The sequence below is a fragment of the Ixodes scapularis genome, unplaced genomic scaffold (assembly GCF_016920785.2).
Source record: "Ixodes scapularis isolate PalLabHiFi unplaced genomic scaffold, ASM1692078v2 ptg001275l_1___fragment_3__unscaffolded, whole genome shotgun sequence".
Classification (NCBI taxonomy): domain Eukaryota; kingdom Metazoa; phylum Arthropoda; class Arachnida; order Ixodida; family Ixodidae; genus Ixodes; species Ixodes scapularis.
This window is the reverse complement of record NW_024610134.1, coordinates 117413-135408: the sequence shown is the minus strand read 5'-3', so window position 1 is coordinate 135408 and position 17996 is coordinate 117413. Positions and strand designations below refer to the sequence as shown.

The following is a 17996-nucleotide window of genomic DNA, read 5'->3' as shown; positions in this document are numbered from 1 at the left end:
AATTGTACAATCAAGACAGCTGGATCTGTGTAACGCAAATGATGAGTCGAATTCTAAATATTGTTCAGAGGACTCCTGAAGCAAAAAAGTCTGGCTCTGGATGTGTTACTATCATATAATTGTAATAAACCAGCCCATTATTTGTTCAGAGTCATTTTGCAATAACTCCACAGCTTGGCGAAAATTAATGTGACTAGAGACAAGTAAAGTATCATCCGCATAATGAAAAATGTTTGCCACTAGTGAGCCTTGTTGAGATATCGTTAACAAGAAGATTAAATAACAAGGGAGACAAAACCGGTCCCTGGGGCACACCGTCTTTTAGCATCAGCCGAGCACGTTTGAAAATTCCTATAGATACGATTTCGGAGCGGTCAAGAAAGAAAGTTTTAAGCAATGGAATACATGGTCCACGAAAACCGTAATCCCGCTGTTTGAAAAAAAGTCATGTTATGACTGACCGTGTCAAAGGCCTTGGCGACATCAAGAAAAATTGCACATGAACATAAGTTTCGATCAAAAGCACCGTGTAGTAGGTCGGAAAAGTCTTCCAGCAGTGGTTGAGTGCCCTTTCCAGCAACAAAACCATACTGGTTAGGTGACACGATGTTGGAAGTTTCAGTGAAGCTGGACATTACAAGATACAAATGCTTCTCCAAAATCTCCACAATGCAAGGTAAGATAGAAATAAGGCGATTGTACTCAGGTTTGTTAGGCGTTCTTCCTTCACAAGTCCGGTTTTTAGTTCAATTGGAATGACGCCAGAGACCAAGAACTCATTGATCATGGTAAGAAGTACGTGCTGAACATGTCCAAAGTTTCGGCAGAGATCATTAATACAAATTGCATCAACACCAGGAGATTTATTGCGTTCTAAAGAAAACAAATTGGAGCGTAATTCGTCTATCGTGAGAAGGAGAAATGCTGAGTTTGGATACACTAATATTAGCGCTCGAGACAAGCGGTTTGAAATCAGTCTCTCGCAAAGCCCAATGACGGAGCAAAAAGTTTGATAAAGTCTTTCACTACTGATTTCAGATCTGTGCCGAAGTGTTTTTGAAGGGAGTCAAGAAGCGATGCATTTCCTATACGCCTTGTAAAAGAATTAATCAACTTCCATGCTTCGCGTGGATTTGGTCTTGCCTAAAAGAATGTTTGCTGAATGTTGCTTCGTTTGGCAGACCGTATGATCGCATTAGCTTTGTTCCAAGCGCTTCGATACTGTCCTTTCAACAGCAAATTGTTTGGTGAACGACGTGAACGTAGCCACAACGTGTCATTTTCTTTGATTGCAGTCATAATATCAGAATGAAACTATGGCTTATAAGATTGTCGTTTGAAATTAACCTCTTTCTTGGCGTCACAATAAGAGGATTGAAAAACCTTGACCAACACATTGTAAACATCGGAAGGTTTTACGGATATCAAGAGTTCGTTCCAGACAAAGGCAGCGAGCAAACCATCGAATTTTACCGTATCCGTAGTTGAAATACACGAAGAATCACGCTTGGTAATAATAATAATATTAATAATAATAATAACAATAAAAGTGTTTGTTGAAATAAAAATATTATTATTATAATGATGATTTATTTATGTATTTATTATTTCTTGATACCCTTGATATCCTATAGCTGGTAAACAGATGGTGATTTTTTTTCTCCACGCAGTGGCAGTCGCAAGAAAATTCGAGAAATAAAAACACCGTTGGGTCATTCCATGCCAAAGGAGACGGCAATTTTCATCATATTTTGGATATGCTTGAAAAGAATAATATGAATAAAGACAGGTTTGAAAGTAGGGGTGGTTAACTTTGAGGGCTGAATTACGTTTATTTTTGCTGACGTCATGCTCCACAGTGCGGGGAATTGGAGAAAACCTTCTGTATTTCGAAAAATTGCTGAAAAAAAGCTATTCTTACCACGTAATTTTAAGCTTTCATGCAATCGATCACTAACATATTCTACCTTACCTTGAAAGGAAAACACCTTTTGCCGCCATTTTGGGTCCAGAGAGGCACTCCAAACAGAAGCAAATTTTTAAGATTTCTTGATTTTTTTAGTTAACTTAAAATTAAAGTTTGACTAAGAAACTTTTTGAACTTATTTTTCTGAACCTTATGCTCGACTAGGTTGCATTACAATTATAAAAAATTATTCGGACAGTTTTTGAATAATGGTGAATATGTCACTTTCTTCAAAAACGGTCATATAGAGGGTAAGAAAAAGCCATGTGGGCAACGGTGCTCGCATTTTCTGAAATAGCCGAAATTTAACCAACCCCCTCTGTTCAACATATAAAAAAATTAGAAAAGTACTTTTTGATATTTTGGAGAAATCATTTTTTTAAATATGGGGCAGAACAACATCGCCTCCAGGTGTCCACCTCGTCGGCAACGCACGCCGTCGTCTGGTACGGTCGAGCGAAACACTGCACGGGGAACCTAATTTCGTTAACTATGTTTGTATAGCTAACGCTAAGAATCTTGACATTATGACATGTCTCTTTATAGTGACTAGAAAGGAAATCATTTTTTTTGTGGTCTAAACAATATATTTGGGTGCGCTTGCAAGTTGAATAGCGACAACTCGAAATATTGTTTGGGATACTTTTTATCAAAGCCGAAACAAAGCACATTTGTAGTTCATCGACATTTCTTTTTTTCTTATGTACATGAATGTGATATATAGTCCAGAAATACTATATACAGATGTCACTAAGATAAGATATCAATATACCAGAAAGGGCAAGCGAATACTCATATTCAGGGGTTTTCGATAGGAGCACAACACAGAACTTTTTTTCATATAGGGGAGACATATATTTTACAAGTGGTAAACACGCAACATGCTTTTGTTCTGTTATAACCTTCGAATGGCCGTTGGCCTGAATATCCAATCTTAATATTCTACATTTTTTAATGTTTCACTTTCTGTTTTTCAGTTGCACTATGTATTTGCACCCCAATACCTTTTCGTTGAAAAAGGGGAAAATCACCGTTATCGCTCGGCATCGTTGACGATCTCCGGCGTTCTCTATTTCATTTTTTACAAGCAAACGGAGTATGACCAAAAAGTGAAGACGCACCCTGCTAAGCAATTCTCACAAACCGTCTGCATGCACAAACTCGGTTAGCAGACGACGGCTTTGTCTCCCGTCACCTGAGCACATGTAAAGTGGAATTAAAGCCTTCAAATTAGCGTGCCAAAATAATAATATTACGGGGTGGCTAAAATAACACCCACGTCCATCGTGCAGGAAGAGTTTTCCATGCAAATTTAAGACATCGCAGCAGACGGATCACACTGGTGATGTTCCAGACGTGCGCAGTGTTCTAGCCTATGACATGAACTGAAAGCTAATGAAACATTGACATTCTAATTGTGATATAGTATTTCTTGACTATACTTTATATTTATGTACATAAGAAACAAAAACGTCGGTGAGCTGCAAATGTGCTTTGTTTCGGCTTTGATAAAAAGTATCCCAAACAATATTTCGAGTTGTCGCTATTTAACTTGCAAGCGCACCCGGACATATTGTTTAGAGCAAAAAAAAATGCACTCTCTAGTCACTATAAATAGACATGTCATAATGTCAAGATCATCAGCTTTAGCTATACAAATATAATTAACGAAATTAGGTTCCCCATGCAGTGTTTCGCTCGACCGTAGCAGACGACGGCGCGCGTTCTTGACGAGGTGGACGCGTGGAGGCGATGCCGTTCTGCCTCATATTTAAAAAGTAATTTTTCCAAAATAACAAAAAGTACTTTTCCAATTTTTTGATATGTTGAACAGATGGGTCCGTTAAACTTTTGGCTGTTTCAGGAAATGCGAGCACCGTTGCCCACATGTTTTTTTTTAAACCCTCTATAGGGCAGTTTTTCAAAAAAAGCATCATATTCACCATTTCATTAAAAAATGTCCGAATAATTTTTTACTATTGTAATGCAACCTAGTCGAGTATAAGGTTTATAAAAATAAGTAAAAAAACGTTTCTTAGTCAAATTTAAATTTCAAGTTGACTAAAATACATCAAGAAATCTTAAAAATTTGCATCGGTTCGGAGTGCCTGTCTGGACCCAAAATGGCGGCGTAAGGTGTTTTCCTTTCAAGGTAAGATAGAATATATTTATGCTCAATTGCATGCAAACGTAAAATTATGTGGTAAGAATATCTTTTTTTCAGCAATTTTTTTTAAATACAGGAGGTTTTCTCAAATTCCCTGCACTTTGGAGCATGACGTCAGCAAAAATAAACATAATTCAGTCCTCAAACTTAGCCATCCTTACTTTCAAATGTGTCTTTATTCATATTATTTTTTCAAGCATATCCAAAATATGACGAAAATTGCCGTCTCCTTTGGCATGGAATGACCCTGCCCTCTTACCTCGCAGCCAGAAAAGGCGGCCACGTGATCGGGAGAGAGGTAAAGAGAGAATAAAGTTTCTTTTTGCAGGCCTGGTCCGGCGCTCGTTAAGAAGGTTCTGGGGTGTTTATGACTCCTCTTTTGGGAGGTGGGTTATGATGTGTTGGAGGAGAGTATACGGTGACGAGGTGTTTGGGTGGACTGAGCCATTCTTCGTTGGATGAGGGCCGTAGAGAAGGTGATATGCAAGATAAAGTCGTGCGTTTTGAAGATTGGGCATTGGGACATGCCCAGAGTGCATGGTGGTTGTCTGGGTGTCCTCCGCAATGTTTGCAGGTTGGGTGTCCAGCACTTCTAGATACGTAATGGACGAAGTTGTCTGTAAGCAGCGATGGCTCCGCTCTTCTTAGGAGTACTTCTTCCTTCCTTCCAAGCGAGCGTTAAGCAGGGAGCAGAGTTCTGACATTTTCCTTCAGTTTCTTAAGTGTGAATTTCCTTGTAGTTCTGCAGATGGCTCTCTCGGTGCGTGGATTGAACTCAGGCGGCCATATAGCAGGGGGTCCCGGCAAAGGTTTTCGGGTGAGGAGGTGAGCCTCTTCGTTCCCCTGTAGACTACCATGGCCTGGTGTCCATTGTATCGTGACCGTTATGTTGCTTCGCAGATGCAGGTAATCCTGGATATGTTGCCTAATATGTTGCCAACGTGTTGTCCCGGAAAGCCCTCCATGCAGCTTGGCTATCCGTCCGGATGAGGATGTCTTCCGTAGTGTGGTAGAGTAGTGTTAGTGCCTCGCCGATAGCTATTATCTCTGCTTCTTCTGGCGTGGGGATTTCTACGTGTTTGTTCTGTCAGTTGAGGTAGTGACTGGCGACTGATGTGGTGCTCATTTCGTCTTTGTGTGAGGCATCTGTGTAGTATAGTGTGACGTCGGCCGGGATGGAGAGGTGCGGAGTCTATTGATCCTTGCCGCCCTCCTTGTGGCGTATCTTCCGTTGTCCGTGTTCCGAGGGATAGGTAGAACCGTTAGTATCGGAATGTATTCCCACGGTGGAGGGATGTCGGGGATCTCTTCAGGGGGGAGGTGTAAGGTAACCCTGCTGCCTGAGGATCTGTCTTCCTTGCCTCGAGGTTAGTAGGCTGTCATGTTGAGATTGCCTTTGTATGTCGCACCGCTCCTCCAGCGTGTTAAATGTGCCGGTTGCTTCGATACGGTAATTCGCTGAGAATCGTGGGATACCCAGTGCAAGCCTGTGGCCTTTGCAGAGGCTCGTTTCAAGTTTGGATGCTTGAGTCTTGATGAGCCGGATGTGTGGTAGTTGGTATAGAGTCCTAGAGTATACGAGAGCCTCAAGTATACGTCTCGGATGTTCTTCTCGTACGCCTCTGTTCTTGCATGTGATTCTCTTTATCATGTGATGTATTTGTTGTATTTGTACGGTGAGTTTTGTTAGCCAAACGTTCCATTTGCCATTGTCCTTAAGCTAGACGCCCAGGATGCGTATGACGTCTTTGCGTTTTATCTGCGTGTTTGCGGTGTTGAGATATATTTGTGGTTCCTAGTTTCTTCGGCCTTCCTGCCGGTCGCGTTAGTTACAACTATGTATTCAAATTTTTGTTGGGAACAGGTTAGCCCGAGCTCACTAGTGTATTTGTGTACAGCGTCAATACCCCTTTGAATTGTTTCCTGTTGTTCCCCTGGGGATCCATTGTTACGCCATAGTGTAATGTGGTCTGCATACACGGCGTGTTTAAGGTTGGGTATGTTCTGAAGTCAGTTCGGAAGGTCTTTCATGGCTATATTAAAAAGAGTGGGCGACAATATCGCTCCCTGTGGGACTCCTTTCTCAGCTGTGTGTTGCGGAGTAGTATAGTAGTCGACCCTGACCTGAACAAATCTGTCTCGTAAAAAACCTTGGACGTATCTGATTAGTCTATTTCCGACTCCTAGGTCTTTGGCTTTTGGGTTATTGCTTCGTGAGTGACGTTATCAAAGGCCCCTTTGATGTCAAGTCACACGATAGTCCGCATCTGGGTGGTGCTTTCAGGGTCATATATGTCCTCTTTAATGCGGAGCATGACTTCCTGTGTGTTGACGTGGGATCTGAATCCTACCATCGTGCGAGGCAAACATTCGTTCTTGTCGATGTGCCAAAGCAGTCTTTCAAGGACCAACCTTTGCTTATACATGATGTTAATGAGATAGGCCTGAGATTGGAGATTCGGTCGGGCGATTTACCTGGTTTGGGGATTGGTACAATTGTGGCTATTTTCCATTCTTGGGGAATTTTTTAAGTTTCCCAAGCGGCGTTGATGATTTTTAGTAAGTGTTCAAGTTGGTTGTCCGGAAGGTTACGGAGCATTCGGTAGCTTACACCGTCTTCTCCTAGGGCAGAGTTTCGTTTGATGTTAGCGAGGGTTCTGGTGAGCTCGTTCAATGTAAAAGGCGAGCCTATTCCTTCTGCTTTGTCCGTTTCCCTAGGTGTTTGGTCTTCTGTATTGGTAGCGTCTTTAGATGCAATGCTAGGATAGAACTGGTTGATCAGTGCTGGCCCTATTTGTTCTTTAGTGTTTCCGGTTCGGAGCTGTATGATGTATTTTGGTTAGAGAGTGTTTGGGTTTAGCCTGTCCGAGGAGCGTGCGGAGTATGTTCCATATCCTTGCTGCGTGGAAAGGTTGTTTAGATTATCGCAAAGATCGAGCCAGTTGTTCGTCACAATTGTCTGTGTGTAGTCCTGTGCTTGTTCGGTTATTTATTTATTTATTTACATTGTACCTACATCGCCCTGTGGGCAATATTGTAGGGGGGTTTTAGAAAACATTATAACAAGTGGAAAAAGAAAACGTCATTATCATCAATGGACACAATATCTTCCGGGAGGTCGTACCACTCTCTCGCGGTTTTGACAAAAAATGAATTCGCAAAACTGTCAGTCCTGTAAGTGGGAACAGCAACCTTTTTAGAATAATCACAACGGGAAGAAACGTAGGATGGCTCCATAAGATAAGTGGCTTTATCAATTCCTGTTTTGTTGTGAAAGACACGGTGGAAAAATTTTAGGCTTAGTTTTTTTCGTCTACATTCGAGTGTTTCCCATCCCAGCATGGCTTTCATATCTGTAACACTAGCATAAGGGTCATAGTTGTTCAGTACAAAACGCGAGGCCTGATTTTGAATTTTTTCTAGTTTATTGATAGGGAAGCCGTGATAAGGCTCCCACACAATGCACGCGTAATCAAGGATGGTTCTTACGAAAGAAAAATAAAGTGTTTCTTTAACGTTTCGCGACGTGGATCTGAAATTTTGACGGATAGAATAAAACATTTTACTAGCCTTTCCGGTTGTACGTTCTGTATGGTCGTTCCATTTTAGGGAATCCGCAAATAGCACTCCTAGGTATACATACTCAAACACAGTACATAAAACAGTCCCGTTGATTAGGTAGCTATGAGAATCGTGCAGCTTACTTCTCGAGAAACGTCACGTGATTTCAAAATCCCTCTCCTAGGTACTGCGGCTAACTTTAGCCGCGGTTAGTGCTTCGAGCAAACGGACCCTGGTATTCTTCGCTCTCACGATACCTCGCCTCACCTTAAATACAGACGCAGCCGAAGCTTTGAGCTGAGGCCGCCAATCAGGCAGCGTCAGATTGTGTTAACGGCAGGGAGAACCTTCAGTTATTCCGCCTGCAGAGCGAGATTTCTACCTTCGACAACGCTTCACTATCTCGTGCACATCGAGCTCGCGCGCCGTCAAATAACGGCGGAAGGCATGGCGCGCTTGCTTGAGGCCGGGTATTCGGAAGACCATTGCCTCCTATGTACTGACAGAGGCTGGCAGATCGCCACGACAAGCAGCCACCAAAATGGGAAAGAGAGAGCGGCAGACAACGCCACGACAAGCGGCCACAAAATTGGAAAATATAGAGCGGCAGAAAACGGAGGAGAGGAAAAACACGTGAGTGGCGCCCCGCTGCGGCGAGACGCCGGAACACAGTTCTCCCGAGCGAACAAACGTGTTTCGGTCCTCACCGCTGCAAAAGCTGTGCGCTGACGTCCAGGTTCCCCGAGAAATGGCTCTTTGATGCTCTGTGCTACCAGATCCTCCCGCTTCAAATCTGCACTTTTGCTCCGTCGTCGAACTGCCAGGCTTTGTGAGTATAAAGGAGGCTATATGGCAGGACGAGTCGTGCCGTTGTTGTTCTGTCAGATATCATAGAGGGCTTATCACTCCGTCAAAGTTCATATTGTCACGAATGATAAATGATGAGGCGAAGAATAACTAAAGAAACTAAATGTTTAATGAGGCGAACTTATGCCCAAATAACAGAACAGAAAAAGGATAGCGTCGCAGGCGTCGCTGGCGGCGAAACAGGGATCGAACGCTAAGGCGAGACTCAGTCCGGTTCGCCACGCGGCGCCCCTTATGCGTGAGCTTCTGGAATAATCGGCGTAGAATGTTCGACGCGTAAACATTCGGACCTCGAATACGCCCAACATTATTCTCGAATCTACCAGAAAACTAAATTGCAGGAATAACAAAAGATGCGGCGCTCCCAGGAACCGAACCCTGGCTTTTCGCGTGGGAGGCAAGCGCGAAAACCATTAGGCCACGTGCGCGCTGCCTACTTGGTCAGCTGCGAGCGCGGCATTACTCCCCCCTTTAAAAAGTGCATCGCCCCGATGCAGCACAAAACAAAACAAAGCAAACGAAAAGAACGGTAAACTAAAGAGTCATTTGGAATACGTAAGGTCCACTGTCCTATCGAGCGTAGTACGGCTTCATGCGCACGACGTGGACGACTTCTGGTCGTGGAGGGCGGCGTGATGAAGTCCGTGTTCCGTCGGGCATCACCTCGTAGTTCAGATCCCCGAGTCGACGAAGCATTTTGTAGGGTCCAAAGTAGCGCTTCAGGAGTTCCTCGCTGAGACCACGGCGGCGGATCGGTGTCCACACCCACACCCTGTCTCCGGGCTGGAAGTGGACGTCCCGGCGACGAAGGTTGTAGCGGCCAGTGTCGATACGTTGTTGGGCTTGTATCCGGAGTTTGGCGAGCTGACGGACGTCTTCTGCCCGTTGGGCAACCACCTGGGCGTCGTCGCTTCCGTCGACAGCCGGTTCGTGGGGTAACATTGTGTTCAGCATTTTCGTCTCTTTGCGACCATGAACCAGTTGAAAGGGTGTAACCCCGGTGGTTTCTTGCACGGTCGTATTGTAGGCAAAGGTGAGGTACGGCAACACCTCGTCCCATGTCTTGTGCTCCAAGTCGGCGTACATGGAAATCATGTCGGCGATGGTCTTGTTAAGTCTCTCCGTCAGCCCGTTGGTCTGAGGGTGGTACGCCATAGGGCGACGATGGCTGGTGTGGCTGAGACGAAGGACTTCTTGTGTTAGCTGGGCCGTGAACGAGGATCCACGGTCTGAGATCGGGACTTCGGGAGCGCCGTGCCGGAGGACGATCGATTCAATAAAAAACTTGGCAACTTCCACAGCAGTTCCGGAAGGAAGGGCTTTTGTTTCGGCGTACCGCGTGAGATAATCTGTGTCGGCGATGATCCAGCGATTTCCCGGCGTCGACGGCGGAAAAGGCCAAGTAGATCCATTCCCGTCTGCTGGAAGGGTGCCGTGGGCGGAGGAATTGACTGCAACAGTCCAGCCGGCCTCGTTGGAGGTTTCTTTCATCGCTGGCATTCATGGCATGATCGTGGGTATAGGTGGACGGTTTTGGGGAGCTTGGGCCAATAATACTTTTCACGAATACGGGCCAGTGTCCGGCTGTAACCAAGGTTTCTGGACGTCGGTTCGTCGTGGCAGGCTTGGAAGATCTCCTCTCGAAGGTCGGTCGGGATTACCAGCAGCCACGTCGAGTTGTTGGTGCCGAAGATCTCTTTGCAGAGAACTCCTTGCCTAATGGCGAAGGTGGGCAGGTCTCGTGAAGAAACACGTTGTATGGCACTCCCACGACCTTCCAGGTGCTCTATTAGTGCGCGGAGCTCAGGATCGTCTCGTTGACGTCGGGCAATGTCGTCGGTATGCACTGCGCCCAGGAAACACTCGCCGTAATCGTCGTCGATGCTGTCGGAAGGTGTTTCGACGGGAGCTTTGGACAGGTAGACGGCGTCACTCTGCTTGCGCCCTTACTTGTAGACTACGGTCATGTTGAACTCTTGTAGTCGGAGACTCCATCGCGCAAGGCGTCCTGACGGGTCCTTGATGTTCGCAAGCCAGCAGAGCGAATGATGGTGCGTGGCTACGCGGAACGGGCTTCCGTATAAGTACGGACGAAACTTCGTGATCGCCCAGACGACCGCAAGGCATTCTTTTTCAGTCGTGGGGTAATTTCGCTCCGCTTTCGACAATGTCCGACTTGCGTAGGTTATGACTCGCTTGGTGCCTTCTTGTACTTGAACCAGTACCGCGCCAAGTCCTGCCTTACTTGCGTCCGTGTGAATCTGGGTTTCCGCATCCTGGTCAAAATGTCCAAGAACAGGAGGCGCCTGCAGTCGTCGCTTCAGCTCGTCTAATGCCTGCTGCTGCTCCTCGGCCCATTCGAACTTCTCGGCGTCCTTCGTGAGGTTTGTGAGCGGTGCGGAAATCCTTGCGAAATCTCGAACGAAGCGCCGATAGTATTCACATAGCCCAAGGAACCTTCGCACGGCCTTCTTGTCTCTTGGCGCTGGAAATGCTGCGACGGCGCGAGTCTTCTCTGGGTCTGGACAAATGCCTTCGTTACTAACCACGTGACTTAGGAACTTCAGTTCGTCATAGGTGAACCGACACTTTGACGGCTTGAGGGTGAGTCCAGCGGTCCGTATGGCTTGAAGAACAGCTCGGAGTCGTCGCAAGTGCTCGTCGAAGTCGCTGGAAAACAGCACGACGTCATCGAGGTAGACCAGACAGCTCTGCCACTTCAGTCCTGCCAGTACGGTGTCCATGACACGCTGGAAAGTTGCTGGCGCCGTGCATAGTCCGAAGGGCATCACCTTAAACTCGTACAGCCCATCCGGTGTGACGAAGGCTGTCTTCTCTCAGTCCCGTTCGTCGACTTCGAACTGCCAGTAGCCGCTCTTCCGGTCCATCAATGAAAAGTATCGAGAATGGCGCAGCCGGTCTAACGTGTCGTCGATGCGGGGGAGTGGATAGACGTCTTTCTTCGTCACTGCGTTCAGCTGCCGGTAGTCCACGCAGAAACTAAGCGCCCCGTCTTTCTTCTTAACCAGTACGACTGGGGAGACCCAAGGACTGCTTGAGGGTTGAATTATGTCGTCGTTCACCGTCTCTTGATCTTGCTCCTGGATCATCTGCCTTTCTTTGACGGAGACTATGTATGGAGATCGATGCACAGGGCGGGCGTCGTCCTCGGTAGCGATGCGGTGCTTCGCAACGGCGGTTTGGCGCACCTTCGACGACGTCGCAAAGCAGTCGCGGTATTCGGCGAGGAGGTAATCAGCTGACGTCGCTTCGGGCCCGGACGCTTAGGTCCAATGTCGAGCTGCGCTGGCGACGTACTGTCTTGCTGAGGTGGCCAGGATTCGTCAGCAATGGCGGCGATTTCAGCGGAGTTTCGGAGATCCTTGACGTGGCCAACGGCTGCCCCTTTCGTGAGGTGTTGCGCTTCGTTTCGGAAGTTCGTCATGAGGACCACAGTGCGGCCATCCTGAAGTTCGGTTACCCCTCTTGCGACGCCTATCCCTCTTCCTAGAAGCAACTGGAGGCTCCCCTCGAGCAGAACTTCGCCGCAGAAGGCTTCGGTGATCCCGACAGGTACGAAAACACTCGAGCGCGGTGGTAAGTTTACGTGACTTGCGAGGACTCGGACCGCGGATGAAGTCGCTTTGGGTTCCTCCGACGGTGAAACAGGTTTTCGCAGAGTTAGCTGGTTTGCTCTGAGGACGATGACGGCGCCGTACTCGCAGAGGAAGTCCATTCCGAGGATAACGTCCCTCGAACAGTCCTGCAGAACGACGAACTTCACAGGGCACGTCTCACCGTGGATCTCGACGCGAGCAGTGCATCGCCCGACTGGTGTGATGAGGTGCCCACCGGCGGTTCGTATTTGAGGGCCTTCCCACGGCATTGTCACTTTTCACAGGCGGCGAGAGAGCCTTCCACTCAAGACTGAGTAGTCTGCTCCATTGTCCACGAGTGCCGACGCGTCGTGGCCGTCGATAAGGATGTTTAGGTTGTTGGACACCGATGCAGGGACGTCGTTGTGATGCGTAGCGTCGAGAGAATGGGAGCGCTCCGGCGTTCTTGGAGGCTCTTTACTTCGGTCGTCTTCGGCAACGCCACCTCCAGGCGTTGCCGCACCTAGTTTTCCCGGCAACGCAAGGGCGACAGGCTCTCTCGGCGGGGTCGTGGCGCTGGAGACGCTGAACCTCTGGGCGACGGTGAGCGGGGCTCACGCCGGAGCGGCGTTGAAGATGGCGAACGTCGGAGGTACTACTCGATGTCACGAGTTGGTCGTACCTTGGGCGCGGGTCGTTTGGGTGGAAACCGCGAAGCCCCAGTTGTCGGTAGGGGCATCGACGGCAAATGTGGCCGGCTTCACCGCAGTGGTAACACAACGGGCGTCGATCGGCCGTCCTCCACACGTCGGTCTTTCGTGGAGCAGCTTGTTCTGGGCGGACGTACGCCCGATCTTCATGGCGTCGTGAATACTGCGGCGCTAGAGGTTCACGTCGAGGTGGCGCCGTATACGGGTGAGCAGGGGGCGGTGGTCGTCGGGTAGCTGCGGCGTAGCTCAGCTTCGGTGGTTCAGGAGCGGCGCTGGCGAGAACTTCTGGCTGCAGCGCCTGCTCAAGTTCTTCCCGGACAATATCAGCGACTGAGGGCGTAGCCGGGTTGTGGCAGCAGGTAGCAGCTTCCTGATTTCCTCCCGCACGACGTCCCGGATTATCTCGCGGATGTCCGTGGGGTCGCAGCCGGAAGACGAAAAGTCAGCGACGCCGGGAACTCGGTGGTAGTGGGCGGCGCGTGCTTGAAGGGCACGTTCGATGTTGGTGGCCTCTGTGATGAAACCTTCGACGGTGGTAGGCGGGCTCTGAACATGGCCTCCGAAAATGTTTTCCTTCACGCCGCGCATCAAGAGCCGGAGCTTTTTCTCTTCGGGAGCGTTTGGGTCGGCGCGATTCATCATATGGAGAACGTCTTCGACGAAGCTCGTGACGCTTTCGGTCGGCCTTTGGGTTCTCGCTCGCAGGAGTTCTTCGGCACGCTGTCGTCGGTGCTGGTTGGCAAAGGTGCGTCGCAGCTCGGCCTGGAATTCTTCCCACGACGAAATCGACGCTTCGTGGTTCTCGAACCAGGTGCGTGCCGTGCCTTCCAGAGCGAGAAAACATTCTGAAGGCACTGCTCCGGTGTCCATCGGTTATGGCGGGCCACTCGTTCGTAATGTTGTAGCCAGTCCTCAACATCCTCGTGGATCTCCCCGTGGAAAGGCGTCGGAGTCCGGGGTGCGACGGGCAGATATACCACGGCAGAAGCGGCCGGGGTCTCCGACTGGTTTCCCATCGTGGTCCTCCTTGTTTGCTTGGTCTTGGGTGGCAACGGTCCTAGTTCCGGGGGTTGGCCAAGGTTCCGGCGACTTGATTGGGTACCGGCCTGGTCTTCGTTGGGTTCTTGGGGACTTGGATTCGGAGTTGCGCAGCGGGACCCCGGAGGGTACGGCTGCACGGGCATGCGGTACACTCTAAGAAAAATGGGAACGCGACTTAGTCCCCGAAGGGAGTAAGTGCGTTGCCACAACCATTAGTCCCCTCGGGGACTAACGGGAAGGGGAGTAACAGTTGGGCCCCTACCATTAGTCTCTCGCACTAACACCGTTAGGCCCAACTGTTACACCGTTTCAATTGCACCTCGAGGACCAACTGTTAGGCCCTTGCACCTGGTCTCCTTTTACCAACTGTTACACCGTTTCAATTGAACCCCGAGGACTGTCTGTTAGGCCCTTGCACTTGGACTCCAAGGACTAACTGTTACACCGTTTCAAATGAACCCCGAGGTCCAACTGTTAGGCCCTTGCACTTGAACCCCAGGGTCTAAACGTTGCGCCGTCGGATTTAGACCCCTGGGTCTAAAGGTTTATCCTTTGCATTTTTTCCCGAGCCACAAATCTCCAAAACGAAATCGTGCATTCCAAGTTAAACGGAGCTTTACTGCCTCGTAAATACACATCGCATTCAAGGATGACTGAAGTTAAAGTTCCTGAGCGGTAGACTCCACGATAAGGCCAGATTCCGGAGAGTGCACTTGCGTCGATGATGGCTTGAACACTGTGATGGCTGTCCAAACCGGTCGTGGTCCAAGCACCGTTTATTGGGGCAGCTGCAGCTTCTTGCCTGTTTGCGAGGAATTTGGATTATTAGCAACAGGGGCAGCGTGAAATACCCGATCGCTCAGCAAAAGTATGAGATACAACACACACATATTAAAATAAAAAAATAGGCTACAAAAGTGCTACAATGGTTCACATCTAACATGCGATCTGTAGACAGCAGACCAGCGCAATATTATATTTTTAGTAGACCGTTCGCTACGAATTACAGACCCAGCGTGTGCGTGCTCAAACTATGCTTCAAAGGGACGGAACGATCTCCCGCCATCAACGCGAAAGTCTGCACAATCGAATGAATGTCTCCATTAAGGCCGGTTGTCACACGCAGCGAAGCGCTGAAGTAGCGCTGCTCACGTGTCGTCAGCTGCTTTTCGTCTGCCATGAGCAACACTTTTGACGATGCGATAAACAGCTGGTGAAAGCTCCCGTCAGCACGCGTTTAGCGCTAGGTCAGCGCTATGCTTGTAGCTCTCAGCTGCATGTGTAAAGTAGTGTAAAGAGGCTTTTACGGTAAAGCGATCCCTGCCAGGGTCTGCAAAACACAAAAAATAAGCGATCGGTAGAACTGGCGTTTTGTTCGATACGATTGAATATCAGGTCTCTGTGCGGCGTAACAAAATAAGCAACCATGGGGCCAAAAAGAATAGAGCATGGCGCGTGCTTTGGAAGCTACAGAACGCGCTCAAAATAAAACACTTTCTGACGCCGCAGTTAATGAATATACCATAAACAGAAGTACTTTGACATACCTTAATCAAGTTCCCTTGCCTTATGACTTCAGAACAGATCAAGTGCAGTGTTGCAGCACCGCGAATCATAACCGGATTCCGCAATGATCGGAGACGACCAGCTTCTAAGTCCTGACGAAGGCTATACTAAAAGCTGGTTCTTTTCAAACAAAGACCCCTTCCCGTTTTTCCGACGGACCTTCTCTGGGAAATTTCTTTTCCCCAAAGGGAAATATCTTTTCCCCGAAAATATTTTTTCCCCGAAAATCTTTTTCTCCCTGTTGCTACACACGACACAAGTTGACACCAATGCCCGAAGGACGGGAGAAGGTCGAAGGTCACCATTTTCAACACGCCGGTCAAGTGACGTACAAGCAAGCACGCTTTTTTTTGTTGTTTTTTTGTATTTTTTTCTCTCTCTTTCTCTTTTCAGTTTTCTCGGGGGCCTTTTTTTTGTTCTCATTTGTTTTGTTTTAGCAGGGTGTTGCCATGAGTGACGTCCGTTCGCTGTTCGTTCTCCGTTGTTCATCTGGAATGTTATCTGAAACATCGACGACGATGGCATGAAGGCGTCTCGATACTGCCCCCGAATGTGCTGTTTAAGTGGAACGTGCCGTGCATCAAGTGTGTCAGTGCGGATATTGAGTTCGACATTGGACTACCAAGAAAGGTTGGCTACGGGGAGACGCAGAGACGAGGCTCGACCTGTTCTCAGTAACTCAGTTTTACCGAGTGAAGTGGCCATTTATTCTGACTGCGAGACTCCGGTGTTGAAAGCGCGTCTTCTACAAACTCTTAAGTTTCATTTAAGAAAAAAAAGTGCTAGTATTCGGAGGTGTTGCATTTGGATTAATGCTCATTTTTTTGTGCGAAGGCAAATTACGTGAATGGGACTTGTGAAATGTCAAAAGATCATTTTTGACGAGATAGTCAACACTTTCGTTAACTCGCTTTCGAACAACGCGCGAAGCTCTACCATGTAATGTCTAAACCTACGTGGCACATTGAACAAATTCGCCAGTTTCGTCCGAGTTTTGTCAACACTTTCAGCCGTGCTGGGCAGAGTCTCGCCGATCCCCAAGACGAGCGAAGTATCATCCGTCCTCCTGGAGAACATTCCGTTTGCCTTCGGGGACTAAATGCTACAGATGCACCCTGTCTGAGGGGGACTAATGGCTGCTTTTGCTCGAGCACGCTTATCGGTTAGTCCCAGTCGAGCGCTGTTAGTCCCCAGCTTTTTCGCGCGGTACCTAGCTTGAACCAGATGGTCCTTACGGGGAGCAACTGGAAGTTCAGAGGACCAAATGCTGCCATTAGTCCCTTGAGGCCAACTTTTTTCTTAGAGTGTACCCAGCACCTCCACCAGAATGTCACGAATAATAAATGATAAGGCGAAGAATAACTAAAGAAACTGAATGTTTAATGAGGCGAGCTTGTGCCCAAATAACAGAGCAGAAAATGGATAGCGTCGCAGGCGTCGATAGCGGCGAAACAGCAGGATCGAACACGAAGGCGAGACTCACCGCCGAATTCCAGAAACCTCACTCAAACTACACTCAAACTGAAGGGCCCCTCCTTTTCCTCGAGGAAGGCGCGAGGGCCGGCGCTGGCCAATCGCGAGGACGGATCCGCCGTCGCGCGAGGTTTCTGAATTCGGCGGTCAGTCCGGTTCGCCACGCGGCGCCCCTTATGTACGTACATGCGTGAGCTTCTGGAATAATCGGCGTAGAATGTTCGACGCGTAGAACGTTCGGACCTCCAATACGCCCAACATTATTCTCGAATCTAACAGAAAACTAAATTACAGGATTAACAAAAGACGCGGCGTTCCCAGGAACCGAACCCTGACTTTTCGCGTGGGAGGCAGGCGCGATAACAATTAGGCCACGCGCGCGCTGCCTGCTTGGTCAGCTGCGCGCGCGGTAATATAGTCTTATTTTTTACAGAGCCTTCGGGAGGGATCTCAAACGGTAGTTTACCTGGCTGTCTCAGAAGACGTAAGGTCGGTGAATGGTAAGTATTTCGCCGACTGCAAGGAGTGTTCCGCCGTTCCATGGGCCACCAACCGAATGAAGGCGAAGCGACTATGGGAAGAATCGCTGAAAATGACGAACGTCAAAGAGCCTGCGTGACTGCGACAGTTCACGGAAAAGTGCGCCTGTGATCGGGTCTTCCATGCCGCCTCCGACACCTCACGGCATACAAGATTCAGCATTGCTGGGATTTGATATGTTTTCGAACCAGCTCTGTACGGGTTCAGGTAGTTGAAACGGATAAAATTATGCTCGAGCGACCTTCGTTTGTGACATCAAATAAAATTTTCTTGGTTTTAACACAATACACTCCCAGGGGCTCTAAGTGGAACACTAGGAAAGAAAGTTGACGCAATTGCCGACGTGCGCGATTGGCCAGCGTCAATGTCAATGGCCAATCGCGGCGGTCGCCGATCGATTTTGCCCAAGTTTTCGCCGAATGACTAATTTAGAGTACCTCGTCCGAATCTTTTTTTTTTCTGCTGGTGTCGGGATTACACAATATTCATGCATTCTCTGACATGGCGTA

The 17996-nt window shown here is 48.3% G+C and overlaps 1 protein-coding gene across 1 annotated transcript in view; it reads left to right on the top strand.

Moving 5' to 3' along the window:
• The window catches only part of LOC8024294 (retinol dehydrogenase 12-like), a 64719-nt gene extending 46991 nt beyond the window's left edge, over window positions 1-17728 (top strand). The window contains exon 6 of the mRNA XM_042288233.1: window positions 17381-17728. Coding sequence (XP_042144167.1) covers window positions 17381-17566 — 186 coding nt within the window. The 3' untranslated portion in view covers window positions 17567-17728. The remainder of the gene's footprint in view (window positions 1-17380) is intronic.
• The last annotated feature ends 268 nt before the right edge of the window (window positions 17729-17996 follow it).